The sequence below is a fragment of the Engystomops pustulosus genome, chromosome 3, assembly GCF_040894005.1.
Source record: "Engystomops pustulosus chromosome 3, aEngPut4.maternal, whole genome shotgun sequence".
Lineage (NCBI taxonomy): Eukaryota > Metazoa > Chordata > Amphibia > Anura > Leptodactylidae > Engystomops > Engystomops pustulosus.
Window position 1 is genome coordinate 104,478,985 of NC_092413.1, and position 18,014 is coordinate 104,496,998.

Below are 18,014 nucleotides of genomic sequence, written 5' to 3' on the forward strand. Positions count from 1 at the left end.
GTCTGCCTTTAATAAGCATTTGCATTACAATATATTTGTGTGTTATAACTTATCTTGCACCATGACATATTCCTGGGGTACTCACATGGGCTGGACTTTGTTTTAGATGCAATTCAAAAAACAACATGTGGCTTGTCTGTGTTACCCACTCCTCAGAGCTTGGCCCCCACCTTTGTGCTCCTGTCTAGCTCCACCTCCTGCTTCTTCTCAGAGGTCACAGCCTGGTCAGCCTGACATCAGTGGGGGAGGGACAAGCTGTACAGGAGCACAAAGATGAAGGCAGCTTGCAGCTCAGGCAAGTCACATGTTGTTTTTTGAAATGCATCCAAACCAAAGTCCAGCCCCTGTGACTACCACAGGATTTTGTCAGGGTGCAAGAGTAAGTTACAACACACAATTATATTGTAATGAAAATACTTAGGAAAGGCAGACAGGCATTTTTGCACTGCAGGTGTCATGGGCTTTTGCAACCTGTCTTTAATGAAAAATTAGGTTCCTGGTGACAGGATCCCTTTAATTCTGTGTCTTTTTCGACTTGGGGTGAAATTTTTCTATCTAGTCTTTATCTAGTTTTCCTAATGATTGCATTTATTCTATAAATGTATCATATAGAGGTATTTTTGTTTAGTTTTGTATGTCATCCATTTACTCATTGAGGAACAATCTGACACAATTTTGATGCTTAGCCTGCAGATATCATTTGTTTTCATATTAGGACTGACTGTCACTGCAGTGAAGGATTCTGGAGAGTGGAACCTAGAAGCTGGAGCCCTGGTTCTGGCAGATGGAGGTCTATGCTGCATTGATGAATTCAACAGTATTAAAGAGCACGACAGGACAAGTATCCACGAGGCAATGGAACAACAGACAATAAGTGTGGCCAAAGCTGGGTAAAAACTATAAAATAAACAATTGCAAAAGTAGTAGTAAAACTTGCTAATAAGGGTATTTTTGAATTTTTACTCATTCAAAGATTATGGATCCGCACGCCTGACAATTATATTGATACTTGTATTAACCCTGAAATAATTCCAAAGCAGTTTTTTTATAGCATTAGTTGTTTGTTCCTTGGTGATGGGTACATGTTTGTATAGAACACACATATTTTTTTTTAAAAAATCTGTAGTGTAATATAGTACCATTGAATTCACACTGGAATTATTGTTTTACAGTACAGAAACTAAAATGTAGATTTAGAACTACTGCAGCATTTCATTTGAGTAAGGGTGCATAGAAGGGAATTGAAAGAACAGTCAATTTATCAATAAGTTTATAGGAGGAACAACCCATGACGCAAACATGCTTCAGAATTTATACAATGTGTATGCAAAGTATTCAGAGCTCTTTTGCATTTTTCATTCTGTTTCTATGCAGCCAATTGGTAAGATGAAAAAATGTACACTCTGCACCCCGTCTTGACAAAAAAACAAATGTAGATATTTTTGCTGTTTTATTAAACAAGAAAAACTCAAACATCATATGATCATAAGTATTTAGACCCTTTTCTCAGTATTAGAAGCACCTTTTGAACTAGTACATAAAGTATTCCACACCAGAATTTGTGGATCCTCTGCCACTCTTCCTTGCAGATCCTCTCCAGTTCCCTGAATTTGGATGGTGAACGTTGGGGGACGGCCATTTTCTAGTCTCTCCAGAGATGCTTTAGGTCAGGGTTCTGGCTGGGCCAGTTAAGAATGGTCACAGAGTTGTTCTGAAGCCACTGCTTTGTTGTTTTAGCTGTGTGTTTAGGGTCATTGTCTTTTTGGAAGGTGAACCTTCAGCCCAGTCTGAGATCCAGTGCACTCTGTACTTTCTCTGTACATCCATCTTTCCTTCAATTGCAACCAGTCATCCTGTCCCTGCAGCTAAATAACACTCCATAGCATGATGCTGCCACCACCATGTTTCACTGTTGGGAGTGTATTTGGCAGGTGATGAGCAGTGCCTGGTTTTCTCCACACTGCTTAGAATTAACACCAAAAAGTCCAATCTTCGTCTCATCAGACCAAAGAATTTTATTTCATGTTAGTCTGGGAGTCCCTCGTGTTTTTTTTTTTTTCTTGCTGTTGTTGCAAACTGTGGGCTTTCCTATGTCTTGCACGGAGGAGAAGCCTCCATCGTCACACTCTTCCATAATGCTCCGGCTGGTGGGGTTAGTTTGATAGGACGGCCGGGTCAAGGAAGCGTTGTGGTTGTCCCAAATGTCTTTAATTTCAGGATTATGGAGGCCACTCTGCCCTTAGGGACCTTGGGTGCTGCAAAAAAATTATTTTGTAACCTCGGCCAAATCTGTGCCTTGCCATTATTCTGTCTCTGAGCTACTTGAGCAGTTTTTTAGACCACGTGATTTTCATGTGGTCTGACATGCACTGTGACCTGTGAGGTCTTGTAAAGACAGGTGTTTGCCTTTCCTTATTAAGTTCAATCAGTTCATTTAACTGCATTTAAACACAGCTGGACTCCAATGTAAGGGTAGAACCATCTCAAGAAGGATCAGAAGGAAATAAACAGCATGTGAGTGTCACAGCAAAGAGTCTGAATACTAATGACCATATGATGTTTGTTTTTCTTGTTTAATAAATAACAAAAATATCTACATATGTTTTTTTTTATGTCAAGATGGAGTGCAAAGTGTACATTAATGGGCAAAAAAGAGCTATTTTCATCTTACCAATTGGCTGTAAATAAAGAATGAGAAGGTACCTTAGTGACGCGGCCTGAAAAGGCTCTAGTGACTGGGCATTTTTAGCTAAATTTCTTAAGGGCCATAACTTTTTTTTTTCTTTTTTGCATGTGTTTTTTTTGGGGGGGGGGGGGACACAGATAGTTAAAAAGGTAATAAGTTTAAACTTTTTTTTTTTCATTTTTATTTGGGGTTAAAAATGGAACAAAAGTCTTTTTGTAATTTATAGTACTTTTTTTTTTTAATTAACTCAAAATGAAGATTATTAATGAATTCCCCATTTTGTTTTGGTCGTTTTGCTATATAACATATATAGTCTTGGGAAAACTGGGTGACTATGGCGGTGGTTTTTTTGTAGTGTAGCGGGTTTATTAATATTTTGTGTGTTTTTCCTTTATATGTCCCCCATGAAGTCATAAAAGACTTTTTCAGACCTGGCGGTCACGATTCTATGGAGCCGGCAGTCACGTGACCGCCGAGTCTATGTTGCCGACGGCATCGCCGGCTTTGCTCCTTCTTTCATCGCACTCCTTCAGCAAGATGCTGTGAGCGGAGAAGTGAGAAGCGTAAGGAACCACATCTCCCTTCTCTTTAGGGTCTTCAGGTGTCCCTAACATGGGAGCAGTAGAAAACTGCAGAAATGTCTAAAGACGTCGCTGCAAACTCGGGACCTGTGCCCGCTGACGTCTAAAGTTAGTGGGCGGTCCGAGAGGAGTTAATGTCTGAATAATTTCCGTATCCACTGTATATTATGGGGATTCCAGTTACTTAAACACATGAAACTTTTTATGCTGTTGTAACTTGTAGAAGTTACATCTACTGTAAGATAAGTGGATGAAAAGTTAGTGCATCTTTCTATTTTTTAGTTGTAATATCTTATCAGGATTCAATATGCTGTCATTTTGTTACTGTTTTAGGCTGGTATGTAAACTAAACACAAGAACCACCATACTGGCTGCTACAAACCCAAAGGGAGCATATGACCCAGAGGAATCCATTTCTGTAAATGTGGCCCTTGCAAGTCCTCTTCTTAGCAGATTTGACCTGGTTTTGGTATTGTTGGACACAAAAAATGAAGACTGGGACAGGATCATTTCTTCATTTATACTGGAAAACAAAGGTAAATTGTAAAAGGTATTTCCTTACTATGTTATAATAATTTGAAAAGTTATTTTTTTTCTATAGCTGTGATAGCTGAAAACATACATTTTCCTAATATAATTACATTACCTCATTACAGCATTGTTTGTCTGCCTATTAGGGCCAGATTAAGATTGGTGGGGTCCTTCATTGAATGTCGTCCAGACAGGGAACAGCAATCACTATATACTGCTCCCCAGCAATAACTATATACAGCCTCCCCTGTATTCACTATATACAACCCCCCCAGGAGCTAAAACAGCAATAAAATAACAGAGTGTGAGCGGGACTCAGTAAGCAGACACTTCATGATCTCTTCAGAGCTGTGAGATGGTGTGTGCTGACAAAGTCCTTAGATTATCAGGGTCCAGGGTTTATCTAAATCTTTATTAAGCTGCTGAACATTCAACTAGTATCTGACACACAGAAAAAGAGAGATGAGGCAGATCAGAAATGAGATCCTTGAGATGGCTATAACACACAATAACACTCTCTCCTCTCTGCTGCATCTCAGCTCCCACATGTGCACAGTGCCTCCCTCCCCTGGTTAAAAAACGTATTTTTCAGAAGACCGGAGGCTGTCATGGGGACGGACCGCCGCTCCCCGATGACGTCACGGGGAACGACGATCCTCGGCAAGATACTGTACTGTAGTATGGCAGTAAATGGTAGGATCAATTAGGCAACCTAAAGTACCCTAGGGGGGGTCTGAAAAATACGGAAAGTTAAAAAAAAATTATAATAAAAAAGCCTAAAAATTAAAATCACCCCCCTTTCCCTAGAAATTATTTAAATAAACAGTAAAAATCATAAACACAATAGGTGTCCGAAAATCCCCGACCTATCAAAATATAATTACGTTTTTTCACTGTGTTTAATCCCGTAACTGAAAATAGCACCCAAAGTCGAAAATGACACTTTTTTGCCATTTTGAAAAATCTAAAAAATTCAATAAAAAGTGATCAAAAGGTTGTACGGTCCCAAATAGTAGTAGTAGTAGTATTGAAAACATCATCAAAAGTTGCATAAAATGACACCATCCACAGCTCCGTACACTGAAGTATGAAAAAGTTATTAGTGCCAGAAGATGGCAAAATTTAAAAAAAAAACAATAAAAAAAATTTGTACAGGAGGTTTCAATCTTTGTAAATGTATGAAAACATTTTAAAACCTATACAAATTTGGTATCCCTGTGATCGAACCAACCCAAACAATATAGGAGACATGTAATTTGGGGCATAGAGTGATAGCCATAAAAAATCCAAGTCCACAATAAAATGCGTTTTTTTTTACTGGATTTGGAATTTTTTCCCACTTCCCAGTACAGCATGGAATATTAAATGCAGTCACTATGAAGTGATATTTGTTTCACAGAAAACAAGCCATCACAAAGCTCTATACATGGAAAAATAAAAAAGATATCGATTTTTGAAGGTGGGGATTGAAAAATGAAAACACAAAAACAAAAAAGGGCCTCGGCAGGAAGAGGTTAAGGATAATCCTGTCACTAAGAAAAAGTGTTTTAGAAATCTAGGAAAACGGCGGACATGTGAGTTATAGTGTGGTCAGGTGGATACACAGCTGATAGTCCTACTGAATAGACTGCTATTTGAATTAAGGCTGTATTATGGCTAGAAACAAGCTAAGTAAAGAAAAACGAGTGGCCGGCATTACTTTAAGTTATGAAGGTCAGTCAGTCTGAAAAATTTGGAAAACATTGAAAGTGTCCCCAAGTTCAGTTGCAAAGACCATCAAGCGCTTCAAAGAACTGGTTCACGTGAGGACCGCCCCAGGAAAGGAAGACTAAGTGTCACCTCTGCTGCAGAGGATAAGTTCATCCGAGTCACCAGCCTGAGAAATTGCAGGTTAACACCAGCTTAGATCAGAGTTCTAGCAGCATGAATACACGCGGTGTGTTCAAATAATAGAGCACTCACGGTGTGCACCACCTATTAACGTAGAGTTCTAGCAGCAGACACATCTCTACAACAACTGTTAAGAGGAGACTGTGTGCAGCAGCCTTCATGGTAAAATAACTGCTAGGAAACCACTGCTAAGGACAGGCAACAAGCAGAAGAGATTTGTTTGGGCTAAAGAACACAAGAAATGGACATTAGACCAGTGGAAACCTGTGCTTTGGTCTGATGAGTCCAAATTTGAGATCTTTGATTCCAACTACCAGTGTGGGGGTGCTTTGCTGGTGACACTGTTGCGGATTTATTCAGAATTGAAGGTATACTGAACCAGCATGGTTACCACAGCATCTTGAAGTGGCATGCTATTCCATCCGGTTTGCGTTTAGTTTTCATTTATTTTTCAACCGGTCAATGACCCCAAACACACCTCCAGGCTGTGTAAGGGCTATTTGTCCAAGAGGGAGACTGATGTGGTGCAACACCAGATAACCTGGCCTCCACAGTCACCAGACCTGAACCCAATCAAGATGGTTTGGGGTGAGCTGGACCGCAGTGAGAGCAAATAGGCCAACAAGCGCTAAGCATCTCTGGGAACTCCTTCAAGACAGTTGGAAGACCATTTCAGGTGACTACTTCCTGAAGCTCATCAAGAGCTGCAAAGCAGTAATCAAAGCAAACAATGGCTACTTTGAAGAAAATATAAGACTATAAGAATATAAGACATATATTTTCAGTTGTTTCACACTTTTTTGTATATAATTCCACTTGTGTTAATTCATACTTTTGATGCCTTCAGTGTGAATCTACAATGTTTATAGAAAAATATAGAAAACACTTTGAATGAGAAGGTCTGTACTGTATATATAGTAGGATGGTAGATGTCCTTTAAATAATTAGATAATAAATCAGGATTAGGATTAACCTAGTATGGTCAAATGGTAGGATTTCCACAGGGCTGTACTAGCAGCTGGTTCCTTCTCTGCTTATGAAATCCAGAGCAGCCCGAAATCTAATCCAAAGCTTTTCTATAGAAGTGCATAGAGCCCCACCAGTTGCACAATTCAAGCAAGCCAGGATCGAAAGTTACATAAACCTGTTATTGTACTGTTCTCAGCTTCCAAGTACCTAAGTATTGAAATGTCCATGTATTGTGCAACCTTAGTTGGAAAAATTGATTCTGACAAAGCTTTAGCTGATTTGATGATAAATGAGCTTGGATTACCAGTCACAGGTTCTTAGAAGCCAATGTAGATCAAGCTGCCCAATGTCTTGCAAATCTTCATTCTGAAGCCTGCTGTGCATTGAAATATAAAATACATTTGTATGCCCAAATATATAGTTATATGAAAAATTAAATAAATGGATTTCATCAAATTAGATCAATTCTGTGGGGATTACGAACTGGGGCCATGATGTTTGTTTACATATTGTTGAGTGAATAGTCACTGACGCCGTTGCCTTATTTCTCTCTTAGGAAGTCCTCCTAAATCTGGCAAGCTGTGGAGTATGGAAAAAATGAAAACTTATTTTTGCCTGATAAAGAACCTCCAGCCTAAGATGTCTGAAGGAGCTAACCTGATTTTGGTGCGTTACTATCAACTTCAGAGACAAAGTGATAGTAGGAATGCAGCACGTACTACTATTCGCCTTTTAGAAAGTTTGATACGACTTGCAGAGGGTTAGTATAGTATCTTCCATAAACTTCCAGATCTCCTCTCTAATTTGTGAATGCAGTTTTGGATTACTATGCATTTTATAAACTGCTTTTTATTTATGTATTTATTTCTAGCACATGCTCGATTAATGTACCGGGATATTGTCACTGTTGAAGATGCTATCACAGTTGTTTCTGTAATGGAATCATCAATGCAGGTAAGAATATGTGTTTTATTAAATGCAGAGCACAGAAAAGGTTACACAGAAAATATGTTGCTTTTCTCAAGGAAACCGATCCTTCCTGTAATTAAAGTCTAAGGCTACACTCAAATGGATGTCTGGGGGAGGTATGTATGTGAATGTATGTATGTATATGTATGTATGCATTCACCGGCCACTTTATTAGGTACACCATGCTAGTATCGGGTTGGACCCCCTTTTGCCTTCAGAACTGCCTCAATTCTTCGTGGCATAGATTCAACAAGGTGCTGGAAGCATTCCTCAGAGATTTTGGTCCATATTGACATGATGGCATCACACTGTTGCCGCAGATTTGTCGGCTGCACATCCATGATGCGAATCTCCCGTTCCACCACATCCCAAAGATGCTCTATTGGATTGAGATGTGGTGACTAGAGGCTATTTGAGTACAGTGAACTCATTGTCATGTTCAAGAAACCAGTCTGAGATGATTCCAGCTTTATGGCATGGCGCATTATCCTGCTGAAAGTAGCCATCAGATGTTGGGTACATTGTGGTCATAAAGGGATGGACATGGTCAGCAACAATACTCAGGTAGGCTGTGGCGTTGCAACGATGCTCAATTGGTACCAAGAGGCCCAAAGAGTGCCAAGAAAATATTCCCCACACCATGACACCACCACCACCAGCCTGAACCGTTGATACAAGGCAGGATGGATCCATGCTTTCATGTTGTTGACGCCAAATTCTGACCCTACCATCCGAATGTCGCAGCAGAAATCGAGACTCATCAGACCAGGCAACGTTTTTCCAATCTTCTACTGTCCAATTTCGATGAGCTTGTGCAAACTGTAGCCTCAGTTTCCTGTTCTTAGCTGAAAGGAGTGGCACACGGTGTGGTCTTCTGCTGCTGTAGCCCATCTGCCTCAAAGTTTGACATACTGGGGCACATTTACTTACCCGGCCCATTCGCGATCCAGCGGCGCGTTCTCTGCACAGGATTCGGGTCCGGCTGGGATTTAAGATGGTAGTTCCTCCGCCGTCCACCAGGTGGCGCTGCAGCGCCGAAAATAATCTTAACGCCCCGGAATGCACCATCCCATAGAAGGTGAAGGTGAGCGCTCCCCAAGCGACACATTTTCGGTTTTTAAATGCGGCGGTTTTTCCGAATACGTCGGGTTTTCGTTCGGCCACGCCCCCCCCGATTTCTGTCGCGCGCATGCCGGCCCCGATGCGCCACAATCCGATCGCGTGCGCCAAAAACCCGGGGCAATTCATGTACAAGCGGCGCAAATCGGAAATATTCGGGTAACACGTCGGGAAAACGCGAATCAGGCCCTTAGTAAATGACCCCCACTGTGCGTTCAGAGATGCTCTTCTGCCTACCTTGGTTGTAACGGGTGGCGATTTGAGTCACTGTTGCCAGCTCGAACCAGTGTGCCCATTCTCCTCTGGCATCAACAAGGCATTTCCGCCCACAGAACTGCCGCTCACTGGATGTTTTTTCTTTTTCGGACCATTCTCTGTAAACCCTAGAGATGGTTGTGCGTGAAAATCCCAGTAGATCAGCAGTTTCTGAAACCAGACCAGCCCTTCTGGCACCAACAACCATGCCACGTTCAAAGGCACTCAAATCACCTTTCTTCCCCATACTGATGCTCGGTTTGAACTGCAGGAGATTGTCTTGACCATGTCTACATGTCTAAATGCACTGAGCTGCCGCCATGTGATTGGCTGATTAGAAATTAAGTGTTAACAAGCAGTTGGACAAGTGTACCTAATAAAGTGGCCGGTGAGTGTGTATACATATATATATATATATATAATATGTATACACACAAAGAGGTGAGGCAGCACTCAGGAAAAGTTATGAACTCGGGTGCAATTCCCAGGACCTGAACCAAGGTCCATCCAAACATAGAACAGCAAAAAAATGGCAGCACTCCGAGATTTGTGGAAATCAGAAAAACGTACTCATTTATTCACACGTGTCAAGGCTACGTTTCGGCTCCTTGCATCTGGAGCCTTTGAGAAAGGCTCCAGATGCAAGGAGCCGAAACTTAGCCTTGACACATGTGTGAATAAATGAGTACGTTTTTCTGATTTCCACAAATCTCGGAGTGTTGCCATTTTTTTGCTGATATATATATATACACTCACCGGCCACTTTATTAGGTACACCTGTCCAACTGCTCGTTAACACTTAATTTCTAATCAACCAATCACATGGCGGCAACTCAGTGCATTTAGGCATGTAGACATAATCAAGACAATCTCCTGCAGTTCAAACCGAGCATCAGTATGGGGAAGAAAGGTGATTTGAGGCCTTTGAACGTGGCATGGTTGTTGGTGCCAGAAGCGCTGGTCTGAGTATTTCAGAAACTGCTGATCTACTGGGATTTTCACGCACAACCATCTCTAGGGTTTACAGAGAATGGTCCGAAAAAGAAAAACATCCAGTGAGCGGCAGTTCTGTGGGCGGAAATGCCTTGTTGATGCCAGAGGTCAGAGGAGAATGGGCAGACTGGTTCGAGCTGGTAGAAAGGCAACAGTGACTCAAATCGCCACCCGTTACAACCAAGGTAGACAGAAGAGCATCTCTGAACGCACAGTACGTCAAACTTTGAGGCAGATGGGCTACAGCAGCAGAAGGCCACACCGGGTGCCACTCCTTTCAGCTAAGAACAGGAAACTGAGGCTACAATTTGCACAAGCTCATCGAAATTGGACAGTAGAAGATTGGAAAAACGTTGCCTGGTCTGATGAGTCTCGATTTCTGCTGCGACATTCGGATGGTAGGGTCAAAAATTGGTGTCAACAACATGAAAGCATGGATCCATCCTGCCTTGTATCAACGGTTCAGGCTGGTGGTGGTGGTGTCATGGTGTGGGGAATATTTTCTTGGCACTCTTTGGGCCCCTTGGTACCAATTGAGCATTGTTGCAACGCCACAGCCTACCTGAGTATTGTTGCTGACCATGTCCATCCCTTTATGACCACAATGTACCCAACATCTGATGGCTACTTTCAGCAGGATAATGCGCCATGTCATAAAGCTGGAATCATCTCAGACTGGTTTCTTGAACATGACAATGAGTTCACTGTACTCAAATGGCCTCCACAGTCACCAGATCTCAATCCAATAGAGCATCTTTGGGATGTGGTGGAACGGGAGATTCGCATCATGGATGTGCAGCTGACAAATCTGCGGCAACTGTGTGATGCCATCATGTCAATATGGACCAAAATCTCTGAGGAATGCTTCCAGCACCTTGTTGAATCTATGCCATGAAGAATTGAGGCAGTTCTGAAGGAAAAAGGGGGTCCAACCCATTACTATCATGGTGTACCTAATAAAGTGGCCGGTGAGTGTATATAATATATATATTATCTCTTTATGGAGAGGGGAGAGGTGATACCTCCTCCTCTCCAGTGCGCCGGATGGGTAAGTCTTATTTATTCTTGGCAGCCCCAGAGGAAAATGGTTAGCGGTAAGGGGTAAGACCTCACCTTTTTGGTGCCAAAAATGGTATTGATATAGGCATTTTATTTTAATCACAAACTTATCTTACCACTTATAAACAGAGGAATTTTAATACATTTATAGCAGTTGATTTAGGGTAACCAAAGAGGAAAATCTGCATTCTTTCAGTCTATAGCCATCAAAGTTGTGGAAGATGGACATCCTTCTTCAGATGCAAACTAATGCAGAGAAAATGGGTCAGAAATAGAGACTAAAACTCATGGTCCACAATTTGTTCATACTTTTGTACAAGGAAGGATTCCAATCACCAAGTTAGAAATGTTTACTTTAGACAAAATGGGGTATATTTATCAGTCTCTTTACAATATTATTCTGTTGTAATGTCTGCTTTTCTAGAGCATCTGTTCTGTGTTTGTGGTCCATATGTCACTGGTGTGTAATCCAGCAATTGTATACAAGAAGAAACCGGTTGTTTTATAGACACAAAAATGTGTCTATAAAATAACCGGTGCATATTGGCTGTACAGGGCCCACACCCTTCTCTTCTCTGGTGTGTAATCCATAACTTAGCTGTATTTTCCCAAAAACGATCCTTGTGTCATCCATATTTCATCTGTTTATGCGAATCTGCAAATAAAATGGAAGACTGGAAAATTATTTCACTAGCCTGTCATCCTAAAAGTCTTTCTTGTCACTCTTCCTTAAAAGCCATATTCGTGGAGTAGATTCTTCCACCTGAGCTCTGGATCTATCACTCCTCCAGAGTGAACCTTTTGGGTTCTTGGCTGTTCATTTGATGAGTCCTACACTGGGGCTGTCAGTGTAGGTGGATGTCCATGTAGTGGAAGGTTAGCAGTCATGCCATACTCTATCCAATAATGGATAATGAATTGAAGAGTTCCCCATCATATATTCAGAGAAGATAATGGCGTCTTAATTTTGCCTCTTTTTAGGGAGGTGCTCTTCTTGGAGGGGTCAATGCTTTGCACACAGCATTCCCAGAAAATCCCCAGGAACAGTATCAAATGCAGTGTGAGCTCCTTTTGGCTAGGCTTGGTCTACAAAACATTTTACAAGAAGAACTGCAAAGGCTGGAGTGGTGAGTAAGCTCCTTGTATCATATCAAAGGAAATGTTCCCCTTCTAAATCTGTTTTTGGTGATGACATAGACTTCACATTCTGTACAAAAGCTTCCTAGCCCTACCCCAGTAATAGCAGTGTCAAATTTGTAGCTTTATCAGAACCCTCTGATAAAGCTAGCAAACACTGCACAGTGTAGTCCTCAGAACGCCGGACCAAACTTACAGCAGTGCGGCATATTCGTGAGGAGGTGGTGACTGCTGCATGAAGCCTTGCAGTCTCCGCTAGCATATAGTGTGGGAATGAATATGCCAGACCACTGTAAGCTTGGTCCGGGGTTCACAGCGCTATGAAGTGCAGTGTTTGTTAGCTTTATTGGAAATTTAACACTGCTACACCTGGGGTAGAGCTAGTAAGTTGCTTACTCTAGTAATAGATTGTTAGGGTGATATGTCCTCTTTAAATCAAGGCGCTCACAGTCAATCACAAATAATACTTGATTCGCATTTTGATGGATGTTACTATATTTCTGACTAACTATAGAAACTAGAAGTTCTGCGATACAGCGTGGAACAATGAGAGCATGTAAATTCATCCACATAGTGTGAACTGGCTGGGAGCCTGCAGCTGGGAGCACGGCATCTCTATACCCTTCTTAGCAAGTAATCAGACTGAGTGGCAGTGTGTAGTTGCAGGGGGAGTAACTGCACTATTGTATACACATAAGAGCAGCGCCCTATTGTGTCCCTGAGGCAGCGATTTTGAACTATATAGTGAAACCACGCTGCTACACAAGTAAATTATTGTACTGCTAGCCAAGGTGTTTTGGTGCATATACAACAGTAGCACTAGAATGTATTTACTACCATGTGAGAGCAGATTGTGCAGTGACATCTCGCTGCTGCATATAATACTCTGTCTCCCAAATACCCCCTTATATAAGAATATTGTAGGGGGCGTTATATATCTTTACAGGAGAAGTAACAGGAAGAATTAGGGGATCCACTCTTGTATAGTTGTTGCCCCGGGCTGGCATCTGACGTCCTCTCTGGCTATCATAAAGTATGGTGATACTAGTGAAGCCATACTAGTTTTTTAGATCTACTTCACAAATAAATATATAAACCATTTTATAAGAATTAATAAAAGCTATATTTTAGCGTACACACTCACAACTTTTCCCTTCCCTCATCTTTCTTTTCCCTAACAAAGTAACTAGATCTTACAGGTGGTGTACATTGTGAGTGTATATTATATTGTGTGAACACGAACCTTTGTTCATACTATAGTATGGCAGTATATGGGTATTTTCCTCCTCATTAATTTCAATGTGCTGATAGCACATTGTAGTGAAAGGGTTAAAACAAGACCGACCTGAGGCTGTCGTGGCAACAGATCGCCGCTCCCAGATGACGTCATGGGGAGCAACTATCTCCAACAAGATGGCGGCGCCCATGCAGCGATGTGCAATATGCAGGAAAGACATACCCGTGAGCCCTCTTCATGTACCTGCAGTCGACATGTGACATGCTATTATGTCACGGGTCGTGAAAGGGTTAAGGCGTTAATGGTTATACAGCCTCAGGCCATGGTCACACGTTCCGCTAGTGTTATGTTTTCATAGCATAATGCTAACGCACAGGGGGTGGGTTTCGGCCCAATTGCATCTGCATTTCCAGGGAAACACATGAGATAGTTAAGTAGACTCCGGTGTCTTGTATTTTTTAAATGCAAGACAGCAGGGCCTGGTTACCGATCACATATGATTCCCTGAATCATGTGACCGCGGCCTCAAGGATGGGTTTTTTTTAGGTGCTGCTAATTTATTCACTACATAGTGTAGCAGATCTACTAATGCCATCTAAAATTTTAGGTAGACCAGAAAGTCTTATAATGAGCCGTATTCATGTCTTCCAGGAAATACATATGTCTTTAAGACTTGCTTTGCACCTTCTACAGTGTATTTGTTGGCAAAGTTCATGGAAACAATGCACGTGTGCACATTTTTCTTGCAATGTGTCATACCTTTCTGTGAATGTATAAATATTAAATGGCAACAATTTGAAGAGTAGTGGAACACACTGGACTCCCTGAATTGTCCAGGAATATCGATATAAATAAAGGCAATAAATGCAATTTCCATATTGAGAGACATCTCACAGGTAATATTTCGGCAGAAAGTCAGGTCATCAGTCACTTCTTTAGCAGAGATGGCGCTCGCATGATTTTATGTGACGTTTCGGAGGTCACGCCTCCTTCCTCAGACATGCGCATCTCTGTCTCTCCTTCTTATTTATACATAAATCGCCGGAAGCATAACTGCATATAGGTGTGTATACATTTTGTTAACACAAGATCACAATAATTATGCGAGCGCCATCTCTGCTAAAGAAGTGACTGATGACCTGACTTTCTGCCGAAATATTACCTGTGAGATGTCTCTATAAGCCACGGTACAGTGAAACTCAATATGGAAATTGCATTTATTGCCTTTATTTATATCGATATTCCTGGACAATTCAGGGAGTCCAGTGTGTTCCACTACTCTTCAAATTGTTGCCATTTAATATTTATACATTCACAGAAAGGTATGACACATTGCAAGAAAAATGTGCACACGTGCATATGGAAATTGCATTTATGCAACCCTTCTAAAAAAACAAAGGACTGCATCGAGAGGTATCCTCAGAAGTTGTGTATGAAAATAATACTTTTTCTATGTGATGTCTTTTTTGTAACTGATGTTTTGACAAAAATTATATAAAGTAAAGATACTTTTAAAGGAAATCATTTATTGTGGTCATTTGCCTTTATTTCTACCTTTCTGTGAAGACAAGCTACCTTTTTGTTTAAGTTTTAAAATTCTCTCAGAACTGTCTAAAAGACTTTACACCTTAACACCGAGGCCCTTCTTCATTTTTAAGTTTTCATTTTTCACTCCCCACCTAAAAATCCATAACTTTTTAATGTTTCCATATAAAGAACTGTGTGAGGGCTTGTTTTCTGTGTAACAAATTGCTTTGTTAGTTCTAGTAACTCCATAAAGTCCAGACACCCCTTGGACTCCTGGCACTGGATTAGCGTGAAAATGTAGGGGGCTTTAAACCTAAAATATTTGGTAATAAGACTGACAGTTATGCTAGTTAAAGCCATGGATTCATGATATTGCCGCTTACAGCATAGTGCCTTTACCTGCACAGGGCAGTAATAGCTGCTGAGAACTTTGAGGGTATTACCATTTTGGGCCTTTATGACAGCCATAAGTTTCTTATAGGGGTGGGTTTGTCCTCTAGGTTGTGTTACCGACCCTCATCTTTTGGCTGTGGTGAATTGAAAGGTGGTTGTGCATCCTGTAGACTTGTCATTCATGTGAATAAATTCACAAGTCTAAATGTATGCGGTGGAGGTTGTGAAAATTATCCATAACATATCTTACTTGTACTTTTTCTGTACAGGCAACGGAACCAGGAGTCTGGACAGTATGGAAGTAATGGCACGAATATTGGCCGCTTTCCTATGGAGAAGGATAACGTACATCCTCATAGTTTGCAGCCTGGCAACTTGATTGGAAAAACCTGCCCTGAAACTGCAAAACATTCAGTCATTCAGGCCCTAAAGGATGTATCAATGAGTTGTGATAACCAGTGTCATGATACTTCTGATACATTACCAAAAAATCGCATAGAAGATGAACCGAAAGCAGGACCATCCAAAACTCACACCAATGAACCTACATTGAACCAATCTGCAAACCAAACCAGCCAGGGTAGCAATTCAAGTCTTGGCTGGTTTGACTCTCTGTCATCCGAGCAGCAGCCTCTAGAGATGTCTCCCATTCCTAGAGCTGCAGAAGGTTACACAAGTATAAAACCTCAGCCGGGAGGTGGAGATATAAGTGATAGTAGTAAAGGTGTGGTTCTAGATGAGGAAGCAAAATGTCCTAGTCACACACAAGTAAATCATTTACCCAATGAAATCATTACAGAGCATGTCTCAAAGAAATGGCAGAAGTTAAATAAAAAGTCTCTGAAAAGTGCACTGAGTACAAAGGTATGTGGAGAAATGGGTGTTGTCTCCGAAACAGACAATTCTGCATCCACTGGACCTCTCCATAGTACTCCTGCACGTGGGGCAAAAAGAAGGCTTGCTCCGGTTGATTCAGCAGAAGGTAAATCGGGTGCACTGGATCCAGAGATGCAGGCCAGGTTAGCCCAACTAGCCAAGTTTACATTTAAACAGAAGGCGAAACTGACCTCCTGTCATGAAAAAGAAAGTGAAAAGATACAAACTTCTAATGTACATAAAGAAACCAGGAGTGAAGGCCTTGACCAGTCAGAGTGCAGACCTGCTCCTGCAGGGAAGCTACAGAGATTGCTGGGGGGGTCCATCACTGCAGAACATAAGGATCTGTCCGGCTCTACCCCCACCCAAGAGAGAACCCAAAACATAGCCGGTACCAGAAGTAGTAGGATACCTCTGTGTCCAGGAGAGGAAAATAATGCAACAGAGGCAGCAAGTTGTAGAAAGGTGTCCTCTAGTACTCTCGCCAAGCTCGCACAATTTTCCTTCACCTCGGCACCTGAAAACAGGACTACGGAAGTACCTGCTGCCCCAAAGCCAGCTGAGAACCAGAGCACTGTGGGTAAAAGGAAATGTTTCCAGCTAGATCCACCCGTCATTAAGACTCCAATGACTTGTAAATCCCTCTTTTCTACCACAGAGTTAGATGATGAAACGTTAGATTTTGATGAGGTGAAATGATTAGTAATAAGTAATTATTTGTGTCTTCAGTACTTGATCCTTACAGCAGGTGGCAGTACTGGCTGCATTCTAGCCTGCCTCATTTTCTGATGTACTTACTGTTTTCAGTGCTAGGAAGAAAATGCATTGTAAATCATCAGCAGTGATTGCATGCCACTGTAATAATGTCTATCTGTAATTATTTTTTTCTTTTAGTAAATTATTATTTTGGATTTAGTTAATTATACACTTGCAAATCTATCTAATATTGTATGCTGTAAGTTCCAGAAGTTTTTATTTTCTATTTTTATGCTCATTGTTGAAGCATTTTCTGAGAAACATGAACTCTATGGTCAGAACTTCATAGTATCATCATAGTTTATAGGGTTGAAAAAAGACACTTGTCCATCATGTTCAACCAAGGAAGCGAAGGGATTGGAGGAGGAAGGGACTTATGGGAAACAATTCTATATAACATAACCATCAATGTTACTTAGGTGTAAAAAGGCATCTAGACCCTTCTTGAAGGTCTCTGCTGTCCCTGCTGTGACCAGCGCCTGAGGCAGGCTATTCCACAGATTGACAGTTCTCATAGTAAAGAAGCCCTATCGTCGCTAGTGATTAAACCTTGTTTTCTCCAGATGGAAACAGTGCCCCTCGTCTTTTGATTTAATCTGAAATGACTTGCCACTATATTTTGTGTGTGGACCATTCATATATTTATATGAATTAATCATGTCCCCTCGTAGTCGTCTCTTTTCCAGACTAAATAAATCTAGTTGTTTTAATCTTTCCTCATAACTGAGACCCTCCATACTCCTTATCATTTTTGTGGCTCTACGTTGAACCCTCTCCAGCTCCAGGGCATCCTTTTTATGGACCGGTGCCCAGAACTGGACGGCATATTCCGGGTGAGGCCGAACCAATGCCTTGTACAGTGGTAATATTACATCCCTATCCCGAGAGTCCATACCGCTTTTGATACATGACAAGCTCCTATTATTTAAAAATAATAAATGTGAACTTACCTCGTCCCGCGCCGCGGTCCCTTCGATCTGTGCCCAAGTTTTTTACAGGGGCACAGGAGCCACGCACAGGGAACTTTCGGTCTGCG

General features: G+C 41.4%; 1 protein-coding gene across 2 annotated transcripts in view; it reads left to right on the top strand.

Annotated features, from left to right (window-relative positions):
- Positions 1–17,146, top strand: part of MCM9 (minichromosome maintenance 9 homologous recombination repair factor) — a 62,325-nt gene extending 45,179 nt beyond the window's left edge. For both annotated transcript variants that reach the window (XM_072141688.1, XM_072141690.1), the window contains exons 8-13: positions 716–890; positions 3,601–3,803; positions 7,214–7,417; positions 7,529–7,611; positions 12,034–12,179; positions 15,616–17,146. In XM_072141688.1, coding sequence (XP_071997789.1) covers positions 716–890; positions 3,601–3,803; positions 7,214–7,417; positions 7,529–7,611; positions 12,034–12,179; positions 15,616–16,921 — 2,117 coding nt within the window. In that variant the 3' untranslated portion in view covers positions 16,922–17,146. The remainder of the gene's footprint in view (positions 1–715; positions 891–3,600; positions 3,804–7,213; positions 7,418–7,528; positions 7,612–12,033; positions 12,180–15,615) is intronic.
- Positions 17,147–18,014: the final 868 nt, after the last annotated feature.